The sequence below is a fragment of the Python bivittatus genome, unplaced genomic scaffold, assembly GCF_059951505.1.
Source record: "Python bivittatus isolate LINGU-HERP-01145 unplaced genomic scaffold, Pbiv_v1 ctg000480_np1212, whole genome shotgun sequence".
NCBI classification, from domain to species: Eukaryota; Metazoa; Chordata; class Lepidosauria; order Squamata; family Pythonidae; genus Python; species Python bivittatus.
The window spans coordinates 52,864,144-52,888,866 of NW_028277075.1; the positions used below are offsets into that span (position 1 = coordinate 52,864,144).

At 38.2% G+C, this 24,723-nt stretch overlaps 1 protein-coding gene across 9 annotated transcripts in view; it reads right to left on the reverse strand.

Moving 5' to 3' along the window:
• The window catches only part of TEAD1 (TEA domain transcription factor 1), a 200,839-nt gene that overhangs the window by 33,532 nt on the left and 142,584 nt on the right, over nucleotides 1–24,723 (reverse strand). For 2 of the 9 annotated variants that reach the window (XM_088145904.1, XM_007426368.4), the window contains 5 exons: nucleotides 21,067–21,129; nucleotides 9,217–9,351; nucleotides 8,969–9,015; nucleotides 5,558–5,619; nucleotides 1,295–1,419 (listed from right to left, as the gene is read on the reverse strand). In XM_088145904.1, the coding sequence (XP_088002030.1) occupies nucleotides 1,295–1,419; nucleotides 5,558–5,619; nucleotides 8,969–9,015; nucleotides 9,217–9,318 (336 nt within the window). In that variant the 5' untranslated portion in view covers nucleotides 9,319–9,351; nucleotides 21,067–21,129. Of the gene's footprint in view, nucleotides 1–1,294; nucleotides 1,420–5,557; nucleotides 5,620–8,968; nucleotides 9,016–9,216; nucleotides 9,352–10,425; nucleotides 12,164–12,356; nucleotides 16,242–21,066; nucleotides 21,130–21,218; nucleotides 21,282–24,723 lie in introns of those variants that run through there. The other 7 variants (XM_007426364.4, XM_007426367.4, XM_025165522.2 and 4 more) reach the window with 7 other exon arrangements.

A 24,723-nucleotide genomic window follows, 5' to 3' on the forward strand; every position in this document is an offset into this window, starting at 1 on the left:
CAGGAGGAAAGATTTGTTCAATCTGATATACTGATTGTGAGAAGGTGATGAGAAACCTAAGTGAATATCAGCAGGAGATGGACTGAGGTTGAGAGATCTATTCTGCGATCCTCCCAACAGAGGTGGTACTGATGAGGTTAGCCAAGAGATAACCATAGAGAGCAACAGGAGACTAACAGTAGGTTCCTCAGGAATCCCAGCAGGTAGAAAATGATATAAAGAGGAAAGAAGTAGATGATGGGAGGGTTCATATGTCCTTCTAAGCTCAAACCAAACTAATCACATTAGCAAGATATGTAAACCCAGCCACTGTAGTTTGTAAAGTATGATTTATGCTCTAAGTTGTATGTGAACCTAGCCATTGTCACTTATTCAATAAACCAAAGTTAAAACAAAGTACAGTTTAGAATAACATGTGAACATAGCCATTTACTTACAGTTAAATCAGAAGAGAGATTATGAAAATGGGTACAAAGCAAAGACATTTGATTTCCTAATGAGACCATTTATGAAGAGTAGTTTAGGTGTAGTGAAAAGAGAGGTAGGAGGTCAAGACTGAAGATCTAAGACAGACAGTTAAAACAACTGAACTGGAATATGAAAGTAAACTGAAAAGACAACATTGGCTGGATGTAGTGAGTGAAAAAGTTAGGTTTGGACAGAATCTGAGAGATGACTTTAAATGGTACAAAAAGTGCCATTTCTTATGTTTGAATCCAAATTGTTCAGTTTCTCTGTCTTTCCTATATTCTTTTTTACATAATTTCTAAAAACTGCTAACAGATATTTTGAAAGAATTTATTTAAAATTAAGATGAAAGATGGGGCCTAGCATAATGCATAAATATTCTGCATCTTAACATAGCTAGTAAATGACACTGAAATCAATGTATACTTGAAAAGGTTTAACATATATTCTTAATCTTTCTCTTTAGCTGAATATTGCTAAATATTCCTGCAGGTTTTTTTGAGGAGGGGGCGTTCACTGGGCTACATTAAGTCAGCAAAACCTATAACAAGTAGGAAACTATGTACAGAACTAGAATAAAAGTTACGCTGACAGGAATTTCTTATTTTACTAAGCAGTAATTGGACATTAAGGGTTAGTACAAAAATGTTCAAAAGCTGAAAAATCAAACTCTTAACAAAACATATCTATAATACTAACAATTAAAAGACCATATCTATGATACTAAAAAAAACCCTTAATATGAATACAAAACTGTTGAAGAAAAATAGGCATAACAATGGCTCTAGAGTACATTTATAAAGGAATACTTCAGAGAAGCACTTACAGAGTCTGGATCTCTTTGTTGCTCAAGAAAAGCAGAAAATTCTACGAGTCTGAGTTTAGTTGTTCCAATAGATCGACCTTGCCAAGCTGGAACAGAGGGTGCTGGAGCTGATGTGGGTTCAAATCCTAAAAAATAAAGAACCATCCTTATGAAATTAACCATTTACTGGCTATTCTAGATGGTAAATAGTTATACGCTCAGTTGCTTTTCAGCTTGCTTTAACAGCTCTGATAAATAGAGATGGTACACTTGTAGAATCTGTTTTGATTTTAAAGCAAAAATTTAACTATACGCTATTTTAATTCCAACATTTAATTCTTCTTTGTGAACCCATGAAAATATTAAAGATTTTGTCGCTCGTGGTCTTTGTAATTCCTCCATTTGTTAAAGGTGATTTCTAAAATGCTGCTATGTGACATAATCCACGTTGGCAGCCAAAGAAAGTAATACAGAAATATTATAGTCCATAGTATATCCTAGGCATCCATGGCTAGCCATACACGTACATAAGGACATGAACAATATTGAAGGTTTCCTGGATTGTCATCTTGGGGAGGTCATGGAGATGAGCAAGTGGGACCTGTGACAGACAATGAGATTCAGTGGGGAGATTCTGGCAGAATAACTAGCCCAAGAATACAAAGGCAGCTACAAAGGGCAGAGCAAAGGTGATCAGAGCCCATCTTCCTAAGGGCAGAGGGAGCAATGCCCCTAGTCAAGCCACACCAGCATATGGGGCTGTATAACAACAGCCTCCAGGCCTCTCCCACCATTTGAAACAACTCTCCAACTCCAGACCTATGTTCCTGCTACTCTAGCTCCTTGCCTTGTGGTCACACCATTGGCTTAACATTTGGACTGGCTTGTGTAATTCTCTGGTGCCAAGTCCCTGGACTACAATGGACAATGTTTCTAATTTTACCTCTGCCTTTTTCCTGCTTACAGAACATAGCAAGTGATATTTCAAGGCAAATCTTAGCACTCTCTGGCTAATCACTCCCAGCTTCTCTCAGGAAATTTATGAAACAGCAATAAAGACTTGCAACTTGTATTTGCCTGGCCTTCTGTTTTGCATCAGCTGGCATGGGATACTGTCTAACATCTCCCTTTCTGTGCTGACTGAGGACACTGGAGAATTCTGGAATAGCTCTCCTGTGAATGTTAATATCCATATCAAGGTTGTCCATCGAATACAGCTCAGGGCTTCACAATCACCACAACCCATATTACAGAATACATTATCAATTAGATTTTAGGTAAAACAGTTGGAAGTGACCCAATTGTTGTTGGGTTGAGTCACTCCATTGTGAGAGATAGATCACTTCCTGTTGAGGTTTGAATTGGATGGCAGAGTCCAGATGCTGCAAATTTTGCAATAAACACAACCAAGCTTAAGTGAGATCTCATAATTTTGTCCACTTATACTGTTTGTGATAGCATAGACCCCTTACTTCTTAACCAGCACTGTCCTGAGATAGACTCAGCTGATCGTTCTGTAGCCTTCAGTAATAGGTCTGTGAAACACTTGAAGGCTAAAGTCACTCATATCTCCAGTTTAGATACCAGATGAGTTTATGGGCCAGACTCAGGGAGTAACTAATGTCTCTTTATGTGCTATGCTTTGAAAAAAGCAGTGTATCACCTCTCTTGAAGAGGCATTTCCCAGACCTTCAGATTTTAGACAACTGTTGCCCAGTTACAAATATTCCTTTCTTGGTCAGAGTAATAGAAATGGCTTTAGACCAGATATAGCACTGAAAGATTCTGACTTATCTGAGTGATAGCCTCTGCTGGGAGAGACAGGGAGTGTGCTATCATTCTGATTCTTCTGGATTTCTCAGCAACCTCTGACACCACTGCTTGTGGGATCTTGCTGGAGCAAAATATTATAGTGGGACTTATCCAGCAACTATCAGAAGCCTGGCTTGGCCCACTCAGTGCTAAATATACATGCCCGGGATAAGAATGCTTCATTCACCTAGGAAAAAACTGTCAGCCACACTACGTAGACCAGACCAGGAAGTCAACTCCACAGGAAGGCTAACATTACTTTTATTGAGATTGGCTATAACAACAGAATCTTGATTGTGCTATATCTCCTCCTTCTCCTTCTTATAGTTCAGTGAATTAGGGAGGTGTCTGCCTGAGCTGTTTCTGAATGTTATCTTGTTCTGGACTTTAAAAAATGCTTTAGCCCTTTTGCCTAGGTAATGGATCCTGCATATCTCTGTCAAGGTCATCTTGTTTACTCTCTACAAAAACTGAGCCATTATTAACAACAGCTAAATTATTAGAGGTTGTTTGAAGCCCACTAAAATAAACCTATTGTATATTCTCATTGGAATAGCTCCTATAAAATTTCAGAGAACTGCAGCTGGCAGAATTAGAGAAAGTGAAACTGGACAGTGCAGAATATCTTCTGTATAACCACATTGTGAAATGTAAACATTTGAGATCATGTAAAAACTTCCTTATAGCACTGAAAGCATTAAATACTAGACTGTTTCCTGCTAGAGTGGAATTATGGCAGACATGATAGAGGGTGAAAGAGTAACTCCCTGATGGAGCAAGAGATTAATGAATCGTTTGGAAGGCCCTAAAATTCCTTCATATCAAGGTTGAATCAGCATTGGCAAATGTAGATACTCGACTGAACTAGTGATCTCTGACTGTGGCAAGAAGCCGATTATGCAACACCTCCTATGTTGTCCTTACTAGGAGCAGATAGTTGTATACTTTATGATCTTGCTGAGGCCAACTCATGAGTGCTGAAATATGCACAACAGTGGAAAGAAATACGGTTTGGTGAATGCACATAAAAATAAGCAGGTTGGGAAGCACTAGAGACTGGCAGTGGGAAATTTCTGTTCATTTCGATCATGTGAAGTCCTGCAGGTTTCTGTTTCTGTTCTTAAATTCCTGCTAAATATTATCTGGACACTTGGAGTGCAGTGTCACTCACTCTTTTCCACCTTAATCAGGAGAGATTATGCAGATGCTTGGTAATTACTTAGAAACTATGAGAATCAAAAAATGAAGCTGAATTCTGATAAGGCCCAAATGCTGATGCTATGTAGTTCTCAAGCCTGGGAATTAGGAAAGTGCTGTTCTGGATTAAGGAGCATTCTTTCTAAAGGAAGAGCGCATAGCCTGATGGCTCGCCTTGCACTGTCACTAGAATCACAAGTAGTCTCAGAGGCAAAGGACTATGCCCAAATCTGTCTGATATGCCAGCTGCAATTCTACCCAGACTGGCATAGCCTAGTTTCAGCAATCCATAATTTAATAACTCACAGTTGGATTATTGCAATGTGCTTAAGTGCAACGAAAACTTTCTAGTAGTTTCAGCAGATGCAGAAAGCAGCTGTCTGACTGTTCACTAAATGGGACACTGGTCCTTAAAGCATTATCCTGGCTGCAGGCACCACCAATTCAAACTACTGACTTTAGCCTATAAAAGGGTAAAGGCTTAGGACACAAGTATTTAAAAGATCACCTCTCATACTAATATGGAAGACCAGTGCTTGTGGCTTGCAGCATGGTAGCTAGGAGGGTCTACTCAGTGGCACTTTTCTGAGGGAACTAAAGTTGGCTTTCATATTGCCTTCTTCAAAGGTCAATCGAAGGCCCATTTGTTCACTCAGGCATTTGCAAGATAACCACTGTCCCGAGACCAGGCTGCCTTTTCAGCTGTCTTTTAACTGAACTCTGTTTTCCGTGCTTGTAGTCCAATCATTTTATTGTTGTATGGGGGTTTGTTTTATTATTAATGGGTTCTTTTGAACTGTTTCTGATTCTTTTGGGAGGCAGAGTGGAACGAAATAAATACACAAAATAAAATCTAAAATTAAACCAAAAAAAAAAAAACCCGCACTTGTTTGCAGGGTCAACTTGATACTGCATTTTGATTTTACTTTATTTCTCATCAACAAGGCCAGTTGAAAGGATCCTAGCCGAGCTGCTCCCTCATTAATGCTTCCACCATTCAGAATTCTGGAATACATATCAAGCCACTGCTGTGCTCGGAAGCAGGAGCGGCTGTTACATGAGCCACGTGCATATTCTGTAACTACTGATGAATGTGGAAATAATTATATACACAAGTTCACATGCATATAGATTCATTATTGTTAACTAAATAAAGAGGCTACCAAACTCCCCTGAGTATTTTGATATACGTTTAACAACTACAACCGGTGCCAAGCCTTAAATATGGGCTTAGTTCCATCCACTCCCCGCCACAAACAAATTAGTAAATGTTACCTGAAATGGGGGTTGTGACTGTGGGCTGTATAGGATAGGCCTGCTGAACGAATGGCTTTATGCTGAAATAAACCATTGGACAATGACATCACACACAATTACTTACAATATTGATTAATAAAAAATAAGTATATTTTGTCCCATTATAGACCAGTCCAGAGCAATAATATTTATTGTAAATGTTCTTTCTAAGTCTTGAATAAACTTTCTAATAGACTTTATTCAAGTTTATACACTTATGGTCTTATTATTATTTTTTTAAAGAAGAACCTTAAGAAATGAATTTATGACAAATTGACTTAAAAAACACCCAAGTTCTGACAAGGAGCATTTGGTATAAGATTTAGCTCAATTGCAAGCAAGCCACTAACAGAGCTTCTGGATCCTTACTGGGAATCATGATTATCATCTGCACCACAGATCTGCCATCGTTCCTGCCTTTTATGAACACAGCTTTAAATTTGGGAGATTTAAGGTGGCAGGATTCCTTCCTTCTCGTACAGCGAACAAGGGCTATGGAAAGCTTCATGGGGGTGCTTTGCTCTGACAGCCACGTGTTCATTCTTCCTGCCTTGCTACTTTTAACAGCAAAGTGGAGCAGCCACACTATCTCACTTTGAGGCCTCCTTCGACAGTTCCAGTAGCCTGAAGAGGCTTCTCCACACTCACTGGACATGGATAGAAATCTCTTTCAGCTACAGTAAGTAGGTGATGAGGCTTAGAGCAATGCACAATGCCTCACAATGCACTGTCTCACCTTCTTGTCTTGAGAAAAAGGAATTGCATTACCTCTGAGCTACAAAGTGACTTGTCAAGGCATATGCAAACTATCTCCCACAAGCCTACTAAAGAGAGGGTTTCCCCCCTTCTCAGCTGCTCAAGTTGCTCTAATGAGGGTGCCAAGCTCATTACTTGGATTCATTGGTTGAATCAACACATGCACAAAGTCAGAACGCTCAAAGCATGAACCAGAAATACCCATGCTTTTTTAGTAATTGATTAGGTGACTTCCTGGATATACAGTAAATTGTTCTTGGCATTCTGGTATGCAGCTAGGTTGGGAGTGGACTTCTGGATTATAAATTTCTTCTTAAATACCTTTCAACATTTTTAATTTATTTTCTTTTAAAAAGTACCTATTTTTCAGCCAAGGCACTCACAGCAGCATACTGAGTCATATAAAATTATGATATATGTACAATGAACAGCCAAACTGAGATATGTCCACAATCCCCTTTTTGCAGCCCTCAGACCCCACTAGAATATATGGAGCCAAAATTCTGTCCTTTCTTGCTACATTTTAAAAGTTATAGTGAGTTTAAGAAATGAATGGTGCCTAAGCCTTGTAGAGTTTTAAGGTACTCATTTTACCTTTAAACTCTGCAACCCATCCATCCCTTATTTATTTATTAATTAAACTTATATAGCCACCCTTCGTCCATTTTCTGAGTGTGACCCTTGACATCCTGCACAAAGGGTGTCAAGGGATATGCTGTAAGTCTTTGGATGTGTATCTCCTTTGACCCTAAATATTAAAGGAAGAGACCATGTTCAGTTAACATGTGGAATCTGACAGAACCAAGTTGGAGACCACATTAAATATATGTATGCATTAACACAGGGCTAGACATTGGGTAGATGAACATGCCTGCTGAGCAGAAGAGGACACTGAGCCTAATTCTGTGACTTGGTGTTTGTTGAATGCACAGGCTAGAATGAACTGGGGCAAAAGAGAATCAAGAAGAAGTTGTGGTCTTAACTTTAACTTGCAAAGTCCTTAAGTTGGGGAGGCAATCTGAACCTTCTGTGCCACATCTGACATTATTTTTTCCCCAAAAAAATTAACTAAAAAAAAAAAAAGACAAGAAATAGCACTTGTGCATCATCTTTATTTCCAAAAATAATTTTGGGGCCTACACAGACCCTACAGGCATGCTAAAAAAATAAAAAGAACAAATATCTACAACCCATTGGTTTGGATGAATGTCCAACTTGCCCAGAAAACAGACAAAAGTCAGGTGCATCTTGGGAGATAGAAGAGATGGTAGGAACACATTTGCATTTTCATAAATGACTATTTTCTAACTGGACACACCCACCAACGACAGCCCTTTTATGGGTGTGCCTGACATACCTCTCAAAATTCCAAATCAGTTCTCTAAACCAAAAATGAAGTAGGACATGGCTTTACCTAGAGACAACATTATCAAGCATAACAAGCACTGTACAATCAAGACTGCACAAGCAGTACAGGTAGTCCTCGCTTAACAACTGTTCATTTAGTGACCATTTGAAGTTACAACAGTGCTAAAAAAAGTGACTTATGACCAGTGCCTGAAGTTATGACCATTGTAGCGCCACCGCGGTCAGGAGGGATGCTGAGACACAGCACAAGTGCAGGCAGGCAGGCAGGAGGTGGGTGCTATGGCACAAGTGTGGCCAGGTACATGGATGAGTGCTGCAGTGCAAGTGTGGCCGGTTAGGGAGTGGGTTCTATGGGTGCCCCGAGTGCAGGTGGGCAAGGGGGTGGGTGCTATGCCCCGGTTCAAGTATGGCTAGGTGGTCAGCTGTCCACCTGCCAGGGGCCCGCACTTGTCTTGCTGCCTGGGGCTTCCGCAGAGAAAAAATGGCAGGAGCAGGAGTAACTTACTGGAGCAATTTGCAACCTCCTGCCAACTTCCCCATTGACTTTGCTTATGGGAAGTCAGCAGGGAAGGTTGCAAATGGCAATCACATGACTGCAGGACACTGCAACCATTGTAAGTGTGAGCCGGTGGCCAAGTGCCCGGATTGTGATCATGTGATTATGGGGATGCTGCAATAGCCACAACTACGAGGACCAGTCATAAATTCCCCTTGTTCAGTGCCATCGTAACTTTGAACAGTCATTGAATGAGTGGTCATAACCTAAGATTACTTGTAGGATAGAAATGTTCGGGGAATTTCCGAAATTTCAGGAATTACTGCTTTTACAGAAAAGTTTGATCATGCAAATACTATATACCAGTTGGCTTATTACTTTTTTCATTTATGGAGAAAGGCACTGAATTCTACTAGAGAGGTAAGCATAATTTTAATTATGCAGGTGGTCCTTGTTTAGTGACCTCAACTGGGATTGGCAACTCAGTTGTTAAGTGAAGTGGTCATTAAGTGAAACCATGACTGTGTTTATGATCTTATTTCAGCTTTCCTTCGCTTTACAGACCTGCGAAGGTCATAAATGTGAGGACTGGTTGCAAAGTTACTATTTCGTCACTGTTGTAAGTATGAACAGTTGCTAAACGAGGCAGTTGCTAAACGAGGATTACCTGTAAGTGCAATCAGGCAAACATTCTAGTATATACACATACTACCACATATGCAAACATACATACAAAAACAGAAATGTATGTTTCTTAATTTCCAACTTACTCCTGAGAAGATCCGGGCTGTCCTGTTTGTAGCATCCCAGGCCAAAACTAGATTGGGGTAAGAGGAAACAGAAAAATTAAACACACAGATTTAAGATATACAACTTATTTTCTTTAAAGCATATTTTTTAACTAAAAAGATTTATGATGGGAGAGGGGAAGAACCTTTTATGGATAAATTAACTAATTTAGGCATATCCTGCCCATGGCTTTTGGGAAATATATTTTTATTTTAGCCAATTAACTTACTCCAGGTGCTCCAGGGAACGTTGGACGGGGAATTCCTGGCAAACCCAACTTATTGTGAATCGCTGTTGCAGATACTATTTGAGCGGAGGACATGGCTGCCATGTGCTGGAGTGCTTTGTCCTTTGCAGTCTGATCCTTTAACATGACAATTACAGGCAATCATTAATACTCTGGACCCAACAAAGCATATTGAGCAAGCACAGTTAGAAAGCATATGTGCTAAAATTAAACGGCACAGGAAATGTGAAAAATATAAAGCATACCATGCAGAAAAATGTAGCTTGGGGATAAAATACATTCATCAGGGCAAAGTTCTTTGCTCAATATTATAATGCTTAATTCTGAAAAAGATTCTCTACTGTAAAACAGTAGGAAATCAACTGAATCAGAATTGAAAACTGGGCTGATGTCCTATTCTCCCCTTGCACACAACAAAGTAGGAAAGAGCCTGTGTATTTTTGCTGAGCCAAAAATGGAACTCTGATGCAACAACGAAGTCCGATTTCTAGCTCAGAATAAAGACTTGGTGTATTCTAGCAAAAGCATCTACACCTGTAGACTGTAAAATAAATTCAAATCCCTTGCACATTAAGACTTCATCTAACTTTATTATTCTCAGGCAGCCTGAAAGCTACTTGAAAGGCTGCTTTGTGTTCTATGATTTTTAGAGTAACAAGAACAGGGGCAGCACTGCAATGCGTGACTCAAGAGTTTGCAAGAGTTAGAGCAAGCCCTATTGGAAGTGGCTGAAAACGTTGCAGAGGATCCAACGAACCCAGCCAAAGTTAAGTGCATTCAGACCTTGCCTACTTCTGTAGGAAATATTTACATATGCACCGAATTCTTTCCTAAGCAACGGGGCTTAAACACACTTAACACAGGCTGGACTCCACCTTAAATGGTTGATCTGTACAGGAGGAATGATAGAATAACTTGACCAGAGACTGGGAAACATTCTATTCCAAACATCATTCCGTTCAAATTAGCAGTGAAGGATGTCTAGAAATAGACAGAAATGGCTAGACTCTCTCAGGACTACACTACAATTGTGGGCGACTGGAGCAAGAATCAGGACCTGAGAAGTTAGTACACTGCAGTAAACCATAATGTAGTTGGTTTAGTTTTGGATAAGAAAGCTGAGTGAATAAAGCATGGTTTATTTTAGGACAATAAATTATAGTCTGAAATAAGAGTTTGTTCTTGGCTTACTGACTGCAATTCTGTCTTGGCACAATGTGCGAATAGGGATACGTGATCTGTGAGATTCTGTCTTACTCTTGGTTTGTCCCTTGACTCTAATCAATCCAGAGGGCACAAGAAAAGAGTAGCTAAAAAAGAGGGGAAACAAGCCAGGAATTAGCTAAATAAGCCATAATTATTTTGCTTATCTAGAAGACTGATCCTGGTGTGTTTCTGGCTTGTTCGGTAAATAATATATGAACACAGCCACCTGTGGTCTCTTACCTCCTAATGTAAAAAAAAGGTGTAGGACCTGCCCTGTCGATCACACAAAGGCAATCAGCTATGTTCCCATAAACTAGGCTTCGGTTGGCCAGTCTTGAGTCATAGAGCTCAACTAGCCTAAGCTCCAGTTTTGGACCAACAGGTTTGGATTCTGGCTTAACGGCCCCTAACAAATTACATCGATAGTGTTACACAGCTAGAGTTGCTAGTTTAACATTTATTTTCCTTCCTATGTCATAGGCTCAGAATAATGGTTTTAAAAAGGAAACTCATTGCTAAACCAATGCATGCAAGTTCTATGTAGGACTGGAATAATGCCAGTGTGGCCATTCTTTATACTGTATTATATACAAGCCCACCTGGGAATGTGCATGTCTAAAGAATGGGAGATCAAGCTATGGGACTGTTCATCAATCTAAAAACTATCCTCATGTCTGAAAAACAAGTCTGATATAGAATTTAATTCAACTTGGAAACCATTTACAGATTACAGTTCTTCATATGGACTAATACTGCACATGAAGTTCGGGTTTCTCTTAACTTGAGGCTTTAATATCCACATTTTTGTTTGATTTGTTAACAAGGACAGAATTCTTGGATTAGACAGAATTTTTTTAAATTCATTATTCTGACTCATTCCTATTAAAGTGGTTATTGTTAATCATTGAATAACAATTTGATTTTAGAAATGTTCTAAAGTGTTAAACACAATATTATAATATGGAGGACTAATCTAACATTAGTTCAATTTTTTACTTAATCTTACACTGCTTATAATGTCTTTTCTCTTTGCTTTTCTTTTTAACTGGGTTTTTAAATCTCTACTAAAATACATACATACATACATTTTGAAATAAGAAAGAAAAGAAAACGTGCATATATTGCTGCAGAGAGCCTGCAGACAAAAGATTGGGGGTTCAGGTGAGGTGGAGAAAGCGGGCTGCTACAGAGAGATGCATTTGATTGATAGTATCCATGCATTTGTGTCATTCACAGACAGATTCCACCTGTGTGGGGTTCCCCCACTGAGGGGTAGTATCTTTGAAGTTACAAGCTGTGCATGGATGGAGTGAAATGGGGCAATATTCCAAACAAATACTAGCCAGGCACTGATTTATTTACAAATAGAAGTTATGTCATACACATTCACATTTTACTCAGGGATCATTTTCTGGTGACTACTATATAAGCAACAGCAAATTTGATTTGAATGGAATTGAGGTAATTTACGTTTTACTTCAGAAGTTTAACACTGTGGGATAAATCATGGTTTTAGGAACTGCTCAGCTTTGGATGTAAGGCTGAATAATGAAGGAACAGAAGCACTAAGAGGCAAACCTATGATTACAAGCAAGGTTGCAAGCATGCTGGCTAGGAATGCATGCCATCCAATATGGAATACAGATTCACACAAGTATTCCCTTGAAAGCTCATACAGAGTAACAAGAGGTGAGCAGCTTCTTAATTTGAACAGCTCCTTTAGAAGCAGCACAGGCTAACAGTAGAGTTAAAGCTAGCTAAAAAAAGAATATACATATATATATACATATATATATATATATATATATATATATATATATATATGCACACACACACATATATATATACACATACATATACAAGTATCTCTGCCAAGCATAGCTAAAGTACATATTTGTTTTACTGAAAATACTTACCATGCTTGTTACCTGGATGTAACAACAAAAAGTTCGTTAAAATGTTTCTGTATAAGTGCAATTTCTTAGAAACTAGGCTACAGCAAATTAAAAAATGGAAGGTGTTACAATAATTCGGTATCTGCAGGAATGTTAAATTTTCACCAAGGAACTGATTCATCAAAAGAGAAAAAAGATTTAACATAGTCATGTTGACCACACTAATAAAGTTAAGCACCTCGTTCTGGCAACAGCGAGGGCTTCATTAGGCTTAGACGGTGGTGGTGGAAGCTCCTGTATCAGAAATGAAATGCTGCCTATTTTAAGCTAGTTTATTGGGGCGGGGGGGGGAGGGAGGGGAGCAGCTGCTTGCAGTAGTGTTCTTCCGTCCATCCTGCGCAGAATACGAGACAGAAATCTGATCAGGCGTTAATGTTCCAGAAATGGCCCTAACACTTGTGGGCCCATCTGTGAGCTGCTCTTGCAGACAGAGGGGAGCTGCTGAGAACAGCATGGCTGCAGAATAACCGGGAAATGCACCAGCAGGGAAGCAACACGGTGAGAAAATACCTATTCAGAAGGCTGACCCAACTTTCGGACCAATTCTGATGCCTAAGTTTTTGGATCTCTCGTTATAATTTTAAATGCTTAGGAGTCTTTTTCAGAGTGAAAAATAAAATAGTATTGGTTTCTAAACCATGACGTCTTATTCTCTGTACTCCTACTATAGACCCCATCACAACTAGAACCTTATCTACACATCATTTTGAGTGTCAGAGTTGAGCCATGGACATTCATCTCAGCACCTAAGCCTCCAGAGAAATAATGGGGCTTATTATTATTTTTATTATTCTGCCTTTTTTATATATAACTCAAGGCAGCACACATACCTAATATTCCTTCCTCCTATTTTCCCCACCACCACAACCTGTGAAGTGAGTTGGGCTGAGAGAGAGTGACTGGCCCAAAGTCATTCCCCAGCCGGCTTTCATACCTAAGGCGGGACTAGAACTCACAGACTCCTGGTTTCTAGCCTGGTGCCTTAACCACTAGACCAAACTGGCTCTCTAGTATTTTCATAATAATTATATCATGTCTAATCAGTCAAGGGGATTTGTAACAACTATTAAATGGAGAAGCAAGGTCATATACTCAGATTCCCTTTCATGTCTGGAGAGTATAATGGTTGGGTTCACATGAATCACTAAGCTTGTATTTTTAACCTTGGCTTACTAAATAAATCACAGTTGTCTGGGGTACTGACCAAACTATAATCCTATTATCTGTACATAATTCTAAGCCATAGTAGGTGGGCTCATAAATCATGTTAAGCCACAAGTAAATATACCATGTTATGGCTTAATATTATGTGTGCACCAAGTAACACAGCAGCATGCTTCGCAACATTTCATTCCCAGATTTACTACATTGGATTGAGATTTTGGAAACCTGGCATTGCTATATCTTTATGGGTATATGGGAGCAAAGTAGTAAAATTTGTATCTTTAAGAAAAGATAGTACTACCAAGTAACATTTGTTGCTATGCCTCTGGCAGTTGGCTTGGCTGCTTGGTTTCTGGCATAAAGGAATCTCTCACAGAGAATGCCCTTGTTTGTTCTAGAACCACTGATGACCACCATCATCTCTCCTGATGAAGGATTCCTACCTTATATGGGGATATATGCAGGACTAAGCAGCCCTCCCTGCTTTGTAACTAAGGAAGAGAAGATTTGACCTGTTTTTATCTGCAGTTACTTCTGGGGTAACTCCTAAGAACTGATTAAATCACTCATTAAAATGCTATATGACATTTGAGCAACTAGTGAAGAAGACTACATCCAATTAAAACTGGATGGGGAATTTAGGCAAGGAGATTAGCAGTAATTACCTAAACTGGAATTTGGCCAAGATACATGACTTAACACCCGTACTGTATTCTCCACCTCTGAGTGCACTGGGATCTTTAATGAACACAAGTAATCAAGACTTCCTAAGAAAATGTGCATCTATTTTCACTGTCAGTTACACTGCAGTTAACATGAAACAGCTTAATTAGAATAAGGTGAAATGATGAAGTTGCTAGTGCAAATCTGAATAGAAATTTGACTTATGAATTATTAAACTATTACATTATTAAATCATTAAATTATTAATTTGACATTTTCCTTAAAACCTTGGAGCAAAGTAGCATTTCCTTGGATACCTCATGAACTTTTTTTTTCTTTTTTAAATTTTGTTTTGTTTTGTTTTTTTAGTCCATAAATGTCTAAGCTCCATTAAAACAGTTGCTTTGACCAAAGTGATCACCATGCTTCCTATAATAGCAAACAGGGACAAATATTCTATACTCTATTTCCCAAAGAAAATGTACCCCCAGTGAAATCAAATGCAGTATCATACAATATTTTCCTACATTATTCTGGTCTCTGTCAATTCTATCCCACTTTTCAGAGAAAAAAAGGGATTGGATCAAATGTATGAAGTCTGACCTTACTAACCCATGAGTCAAAAAAAAGAAAAAGAAAAATCTGTTGATCGGTTATGAATTCATTCAAATGCCTCTGCCTTGGGAAGATTTTTGAAAGGATTTACAGGAGATGGGAAAGATGCCTAGCTGAGAGAGAGGTCTACAAGGAAAAATGTGAAGCTCCATCATGACATTGCCTGCCTATTGCAACTTATCTACAGTTCTTTACTTGTGTTCAGATTCACACATAATGTGAAACCCCCCCACCTAAAAAGGATCAGAGCTGCCCTGTTGTTGTAGTGGACTGAAATTGAGACATGTGTTTTTCTATGTACTTATATTAACACATGTATAGATCCTCCTATGAAACTGGGAACCACTGATACATGTGGGATTTTTTTTTTTTTGGCCTTTTATTATAAATTGCACTATTCACCAATAAATATTGTATGAATTTTAACCATTCTATACATAACTGATGATGAAAGCTAGTAATCCTAATCTTTCATTATACATTGTAATAAAAGAAAATGGAGGATAAAAAGTGAGATGTTTGGAAGAAGGTGGAATTAGAAATAGGATATTTGATTAGCAAAGGAGTTTAATGCTTATAAAGGTGTTTGGGGGCAGGAGTCAAAAAATTCTGAGAAACCTACAAGTGAGGTTTGAAGGCAATGGCATATCATAAGCATCTTATTATTGGGAACCTGGTTCTTCTGTAACACATTAGTGCCAACTGTCATGCTTAACAGCTGCCAACAGTCCTATCCTCCATTACTAGTGGTCTTTAATGCCATATATATTTGTAGAGAGTATAGCATGCCGATGATCACCCCTTGCTGGACTCCTTTTGCATTACATAGAATTCCATGGATGTAGTTGTTACTTAGGCTGATTGTCGTGTTTTCATTTCTAGTGGTTTTCAAGCTGTAAACTATTGAAGAGCACTAAGCTCTATGCCAGCCTTGATCAGTCTAGTCACTGCAAACACCATAATCCCCAGCCTGATAATTGGACATGCTATGTGGGATGATGAGAGTTATAGTTCAATATAACAGGAGAGAACTAAGCTGGAATAGGCTGCTTTATGAAATGTATCAGTGTATAATATAATCAAATAATTTTTAATGAATCAGATTCCTAGGTTTCCATTGCTTTTGAAAAGAATACCAGAAAAGCAAAATATGATCAACAGAAGTCATTCCATTTTTTAAAACCATGGCAATATTTACTGAAATTTATATAACAAGGAATTCAAGTTTTTTACTGTAAAACTGTTGTTCTCCCTCAAAGAATTCAATCAGTCCAATCTGCCTTTAGAAAAATAATTTTGGATTCCAGGAAGATAAAAGGATATTTAATTTAAGATTTCAAAGCATACACTGGGGTGTGTGTGTAATATATAATATATAGCTAAATTCTTAGTATATATGTTCATTAAAGTGACACAGAGATTTAACCACACATGAATTTAAAAAATGATATGAAGTAAAAAAAAAAAAAACAACCCTGCAATTTTTAAAAAATGGATTTATAGTGAAGCAGAAAATATGAACATAGTTGCCTAATAAGTAATTTCACAAATCTTATTCCTGCTCATACATTGTATTGATTGGAATAACCTTTGAAATTATTTGCTACAACTAAAGAAGAAGAAGAAGAAGAAGATAAACAAGCCATGGAAGTACACAATTGTTCTGGACAAAAGACAGTTGAATAATTGTAGCCATGATCTCCAATTTGCTTATTATCAGAGGAGACAGTGGAAGACACAAAAGCTGGCTATTTCAGCCAGCAATAGCCAATGCTGAAAAAAAGAAAGCACATTCAAAGCTGTCCCAACTTGCTGCCTAATGAGGAGCAATTAATCCATCTTATTGTATTTCAAAATGCAGAGGACTCCATTCACATCAAAGAGAATTTTTCAAGGCTTTTATTATTGTTTTTTTTTTTTTAATAAAGAGAAGCTACATACAGCTATCTTTAGCATCCTGTCAACAGTATTTTCTTTTTACATGCAGGCAGCGTGGAATGCCCACTAATGGATTTCAAATCATTGCATACATGTGAACTGTAGGCATTTTTAATTTTTGGCTTCTTTTAATGAATTGCTAATGGATACTGAAAACCAAGCAAAAACATTAGTAAAATGTTACTGTACACCAGTGCAAAAGGAGGAGCTGCAGCATTTCCTAGCTGGGTGAAAAGAAGCAATCCAACATTTCTGAATCCATCATTGAAGATATTACCGAGTACAAAAACCGTTAGCCCCTAATGGGAACATCTGCATCCATAGGTAAAAATCCTGGGTCTGGGTAATTGTTTTCTACAATAAGGACAAAAGTGCAGAGAACAGTGATGTGCTCTTAACACTCATGTACTCAGGACCTTTGACTGCATTCCTTCTAGTACATATTCACTGTGCATCTTTCAGAAGACTAATCAGTCACATATAAGGAGAGTTGCTATATAAATTGCAGACTATAGGCTTTATTCAGAACACCTACTAAATGTGTGAAAGTCAGAGCTGGGCCTGTATATTTAATCCCACTGTGAACCCCTAAACACTATCCATCTATCTGCATTGACAGCTGAATTCTTATTAAATACTCATAATTCAAAAACAGAGATATGCAGGGAACTGGGAGAGAAGGCAGCTGGTTGAACGAATGCTTGCTGGCGCTTCCCAGGTGCTGTGGCTAGGTGCAAAAGGTGAAAAGTCAGTGTGAGGTACTGGGAGGGAAGGCAGCTCGGTGAACAAATGCTTGCTGGAGCTTGCTGGGGTGGCTGAGGCTTCCAAGAGCAGCTGCAGCTTTTCTGAGGCTCAAGGGCTTCTTGCAACCCCAGAGCTGTGGCGCACCAAGAAGCCCCTGAGCCGCAGCGTAGCAAGCAGCCCCAGAGCTGCACATTTCTAGGGCTGCTTGCTGTCCTGCAAGGCAGGGTGCAGGGCAGCCAAAAGGGCAGAGATGGGGGAGGTAGGTGGATGGCGGGGAGTTGGAGGCAGTCCCTTACCTTACTGAGGCTTGGGGCTGGGAGGAACCAAACCCAAAATGGCTTGGATTGGGGTGGGTCCTCAGCTAATGATTGGTATAATTTGCTTAATGAAGGCAACAGGGAGTGCCAGGATTGCTGTTGTTAAGTGATGTGGTCATGTGATATCTCACTTTACAACCACATTGCTTAGCGATGGAAATTCCAGTCCCAATTATGTTCATAAGTCAAGGACTACCTGTATTTCTATTCCATGAAAGTTGTTCATGAAATACTAGTATTCTGCAGAACATTAAGAAATATTTCCACAGAAGTTATTTATGGAAAATATTCCAAATTGCAGTAGTTGATCTGTTATTATTTATAGTCTTCAGATTAGATCAGATTTTTTTTCAGAAACTATCCTTCAGTAAATCATGCTGAATAGACAGACAGAACTGCAAGTAGAAAAACTCAATAGAATGTACTATGGAGCAGAGCAGAGTTTGCATGTATCTTAAAATCTGCAGGGTACATATAAAAGATTATCTTCTACTGCCCATTTTTGTCTCCTGTCCAAATCTCCCTTCAGGTTTAGAAGGCTAAGGTGTAAAGAAAGTCCTTCATATGATGTTACAATTCCAAAGAAAACCCATTCCTTTCCTCTTTTAATTTAGTGGATATAGTCCCAAAAGAACGATATAAGGGGACACTAATCCTTAGAGGACTCAGGTTATGCTGAAATAATATATTTTTATATTCTTTCTGAAGCACACAGATGAAGAATAGACTGCCTGCTATCTCCAACTCTTTTAGTAAACATCAGCTCTGGAAAAGGTTTATCATAACTTCATTGCCATTTCTTCAACCAACCTGACTTTCTAGCATCTCCAAACATATTATATCCTGATTTAATAGAATCGCAATCTTACATTTATTGTGATGCAGGATCTAGGTGACAGAATTCCCTAAGCAGGTTTTACTCTACTGAATCAGATAACCCTATATTTAAATAAGTACAAGACATTCCCAGTTCCATAGTATCTATGGGCATAATCTACAAATCCATATCCAGCCCCAACCCTGCATGGATCCAGTCTTGGAGGCTAGGTGCCACCTGATTTAATCCTCCACCTTTTCCTTACTAGGAGAAACAATTTTTCTTTCATTTACTGAATGTAAAAAAATGAATTTTGCACGGATGGAGATACTACCCTTCTCACTCAAAGCTTATTTTATTGGGGCAGCCTGTCTCTTTGCACTGATGTACATCCTAAAATTGTGACAATGGCAGAAATTCTAAAAATGCAGCAGCAGATTCTTTAAGAAGATTCTTTAGAATCAGTGCATTCAGGACAAAGGATTCCTAAGCTTTAAACAGTAGAGAGGCAACGAGCAAGTGCCCGCTGGGAAAGAGGGCTTCTAAGTATGATTGGTATTTGCTCCGGAAAAAGCTCCATCATTACCACTAGCACCATCATCATTATCAAAAGGAAGTGCAGAAATAAGAAATAAGCACATTTTCTAAAAAGGGAAACTTTACTATTTAGGTGTGGGTGAAAAAAAAAATCTTATGGTTTCTCCACAAAACAAAACCATGACGATGTAATTCCAAAAGTTTAAGAATAGGCAATTGGATAGGTATAATGCAAACAAATTGCTGAATTTATTCTCAACAAAGAAGGCTGCAGGTGCCCAGTATTGATTTAGGTGTGCGCTTGAAGTCAGTACACTGCTTTAACTTTCCAAACATGAGCTAAAACGCCTTCTTTTAGTCAGTAGATTGGATAGTTTTAGTCTGAAACGCTATAGCCTTCCGTATCTTTGCACCCTGGGTTAACAAGCAATATGTTTAAGTTGTCTTAGTTCTTCACCAACCCCAACTAGTCAGCCAGTGCAGCTCCAAAGCCAGCCACCAACAGCCATTCAAGCCTGCCAGCATGCTGCCCGCAGCAGAGTCAAACCAGAAGCTCCTGACAAATAGGACAGTTATGAAGTCAGTCTGCGGTTGATGTTTTCCTGTTTCAGGACTGTGGCAAACACCAATGACAGCGTTTGCTATTTCAGACAATGTAGCCTTGCCCAACCTGCTGCCTTCCAGATTTGCTGGATTACAATTCTCATAATTCCTGTCCCAACCAGGATTATATAATTTGTAGTCTAACATACTTGGCGGACAGCAGGCTTGGGAAGACTGGCAGAGGGTATTCACTTGCTGAAATGTATTGCTTTCAGTTGAATTGTTAAGGTATTTTGACTCATTTAAAAAAAAAAATACAAAAAGGATAGAAACAAAAGCAAAAAAACTCCACTTAGCCTGTCACTGTTTTCCATACCTTTTCCATTAAAAATATTCAGTAGCTCGCTAATTCAAAATTTAGCATTTCTGACATGTACAAAATGAAGCCTTGCCTGCTGTTTTTGTTTGCTCTTGGAAATCAGAAAGAGAAAAAAGACCATCCCTCTTTCGTTAATTTCAAGTGAAGTGATGCACAGCTTCTCCAGGATATACACTTTAAGAAACTACCAAGCTGGAATCGCGCAGCCCAGTCTCTGGTCTATGTACTCAAAAGCCAGCCTTACTGTGCTCTGTGGACCTTAAGTCTGCAAGAGGAGAATTTCCTCTATGGAGCCCACATTTATCAGATCTGAGTGAAGACTTCCACAGCTTCATGGAGTGCAGATAAAGCACACGCCTAACTTTTCTGGAGAAGAAGCCAATGAGGCTGTTTCATTTGGCCAATATAAAAATCTTAACAAGAGTGTGGAGGCTAGAACGATTTGTCAAAGGTAGACGCTCTGGAAATTGCAGATAAGGATAACATCGCTGGAGGCAGAATGGGAGTTTAGCAGCTCTCTGAAAAGGTCTCTTAAAACAAAAATCACAGAAGTACTGGTATATTTAAATCTCAGTTTTTACAACATGTGCTTGAGCACATACAAAGATCTCCTTTCATTTAACTACAGTGTTTTGCCTTTTTTTTTTTTTTACTCATATTACAAATTCTATCTACTAATGAGATTTTAAAAGGAAAAAACAAGGACATATTTCCCTATGAAGTTGTCATGCAAACAGTGAACAGCATTCCGAGGTGTTAAAATAGTTTAATATAGATGCTACTGCAGAAATCAGAGGGAGGGAAGGAGATTAAACACAAAGAAATGTCAACAGCTACCACATGCAAGGAAACTAGGTTACAAGAATCACAGCCCCAGGCATTCCTCCAATCACCAGGGAACACAGGAAGTGAAACGCATAGCAACCACAAGCCCCAAAGCAGAAAAGCGCATACCTTCAGCTTGGAATGAAAATCACGAGATTTCCTTCTGGCAAGAACCTGAATGTGACTAGACACCTGCAGGGTAGGGGAAGGGAGGGAAACAAAGGAAAAGCCTGTAACCATGGAGATGAAAAGCCCCCTACAACTGGGCAAGCCAAACGTACCTTAATGGCAGCTTGAATTTCTCGAACTTTCTTCCTGGCTAAGACCTGTATGTGACTAGACACCTACATCGTTTGGAATTTTAAGGGGGAAAAAAAGGGAGAAAAAAGGGGGGAGGGAGAGAAGAGAAATAAAAAAAGAACACAAGAAATCAAATTTATGCCTGGAAAAAAAAGAAAGAAAGAAAAAACCAGAAAGTTTCTTTGGGGAAAGTATTTTGCATTGTCAGTAAGCTTTGCTATTAAGAGATCATATTTCCCAGTCATGCACCATATTTCTTAGCACAGACATTTACCAACGCTGGTCATCGCTGCAGTGATTTCAGTGAAGAAAAACTTTTAGACTATTCAATCTTGTGCTCTTTTCTTAAAACCTTTCTGACTACAGTCTGTGTAACTGTAATCTGACGATATTCAGATTTGCAGATGTGTTTCAAAAGTAAACAAATTAAAGTTTAATTACATGGAAATACTAGATAGACACAGACACACACACATACAAGCACAACAGTAAGCAAGTTTTATCTCTTCCCCCCAAATAAGTAGCTCTAAATTCAACTCAGTAAATGTCACATCATTCGAATGGCCCAAGAGCACTTCAATTAAACATTTTTATAAATGCATACTTACTTATATTCTTATTGTAATTGTTGCTATGACATTTTTTGTTTCAACCTAAATACATTACCAGCATGATAACCATTCTAGCCAACTTGTTTCTGACCCAACTTCATGCCATTATTTCACATTATACTAAAGAAAAAGTTTTATTTGGGGGGAAAATGCTATTCCAAAAAAAAAAAAAAAGGCTCAGTCAGGCACTAATGGGGAATTAAAAATAACCATTATACTGCAAGGCTGGTTATACCATCAATCTTATCTTATTCATATCTTATATTTTTCCCCCAAGGATCTTAATGCAGATACATGAGGATTATTTGAGATCTTTCACTGCAGTCTTTGAAGCAGGTCAGGTTAAATCATAATGTTCATCCTATGTTACTTTTAAGTGAAGATCTGAACTAAGATTTTCCTGGCTTGATCTACACCGTGCTCTCATGAAAGGCACCACAATGTTACTAGCTAACGAAGTAGAAAAGATCTAAGCATAGTTATATTCCGAATGCAAGTATAAATAATGTAGTAAAGAATTAAAGTGAAAGGGCAGAAGAATAACACAATTGCCCCCACTTTTTCTGTCTCTCTAACCTCACAAATCTCCCTGGCTGTCTCCAGAACAGATATTATGCAAAAATTAAGACCCGCTCATTTATAGGGAAGAGTAAATATTATATGCATTGCTTTGTAATAATAATCAGTTGTTGCCAATTAATTATTATGTCTGTTACATATCATCAAGGTTACTAAATTTTAGCATTTACTCTACACCTATATGTTACTAATAAGGTCACTGGTTAAGATTTTCTGCACGTCTTGTTTTTTATTAAGTATGTGTTCACTGTTACTGCGTTGGGTTTTGTCATTACTATAGTCAGAAGCATAGTGTCAAAAAATGGTGCCTGTGGTGAGAATTGAAGTAAAATGTAAGAATTATTAAATTAGCTCAGTGGCAATTAATATATGGCTGAGCTTTTTAATTTGAATTGTATGTACACTTCATTTGTATTTCATTTGTATTTTATGTATTAGTATTCTATTTATTGTGTATATTTTCAAGGCTGAAAGGCAAGGCATGAAAATAAATAACTTCTACTTCATTTTTATTCTTATTAAAAAAAATTAAAACATTTTTGATGGCCCTAGCCTCTGTGCCTCTTGATCCTAATGGATAAGTTGATCCAGCTTTCCTGAACACCAATGATTTTATCTGTGGAGGCTTCTGATACTGTGTACACAAATCTCATGGTCAGAAATCCCTTCTAATGGGTAAAAACTGGAGCCATTCTGCACTCTGAGCAGGTCTATGATTAACCCTACACAATTAAGAAACATTTTATATCCAGCAACTGTATTTCCTTCTTCCTTCTTCAAAACCATTCTTATAAAACACTTTTTAGGGGAGAAATTGTTCAGGCAAAAGAAAACTTGCAAATCTTTAATCTGAAAGTTTACTGGATGAAGGGAAAGTCACTAGTCTTAAATATATCCTCAGAAACCATATTCAAGAATTTCATATATCCCGCATCTGTGCACTGCATTGATACCTTACAGTTCCAGTGTAATGACAGAAAGAGTTCACCATTGTGAAGTGATTATTCCAATAACATCTTGCCTTTCTCCCAGGATCTTGGGGCAATCTCATTTATTTTTTTCCCTCACAGCAACCTTATCAGAAAAGTTAGGCTGAGATATAATGATTGGCCATATCTTCCAATGAATGGGAATTTGAGCAAGGTTCTCCAGTCCTACTCTAAATGTTCAATCATACTCCAGCTTGGCCCACTGCATAATCCAATTTTAGAATATAATAACACTTATTATGGCCATCTACAGAGTGCGGGCTAGGGTCAAAATCTGCAAGATAGTGGAAGAGGTGTCACAGCCAAGCCCTTTTGGATGTCTGTGTGACATCAACACACATAAAAAAGGGTAGATCTTCGATTTGACACTGCATCCTCCATCTTGCACATTTTCGTACACATGCACTTTCAGGACACCCACTACTCTGTGGCTATTCCTGATTATTCAGTTTTTCTACTGTGTATCTAACTCAAAGCTTCAGTAGTACTGCTATGCGTTTGAATAGTGAAGGAAAACCAATGGCAATCATTGTGTGTGTGTGTGTATGAGAGAGAGAGAGAGAGACAGAGTAAAAGAAAGTATGTGCATGTGTGTGTTTTAATATAGGTAATCCCTAGCATCTGGAATATCTGATTCTCAGATGCAAGTTAAATACAACCAGGAGGCCCAATTTGATTTCAAAAGCAAAACAAAAAACAGAAAGTCTAAATAATAACAATAGTTACATTGTATAGAGAACAAAGAATGCTGGGTCACTTATTACCAAAAATTACATCTTTCAATATAAAATATTTGGTTATAATTCCTACAATAATCTCAGCAGTGTCTTGATTTCAATTACATTGTAGAAGTCCTAATATTTTTCTAAAATTAGGACATAATCAAGAGATAAAGCTCTTGCTTGCACACAGGTTTGAAATTCACTCTTCAGTATTTTCAGACAGCCGTAGAAAAACAAACTCTAGTTTAAATTCCAGAAGAGCTGCTGCCAATCTACAGGGTGTACCAAAAGCCAAGCCCTATAGACAATTTATTATATAAATTACTGAACATTAAATGTTCAAATTAGGTGCTATTTTCTTCTAAACACTTCCTTACTCTTTGATGCATCACCTTTGAACTTCCTAAATACAGGAACATTTTCTCGGAAAAAAAAAAACAGACTGTGATTGGCCTATGGTGCCCAACTTTTGATACACCTTGTATTTAGAGAGAACTCTAATTTAGGTGAATCAGTAGCCCTATTCAGCTTCAAAATTCTTCATTCCAAAACTGAGCTATATGTGTGTGACTTTACTTGATGCAG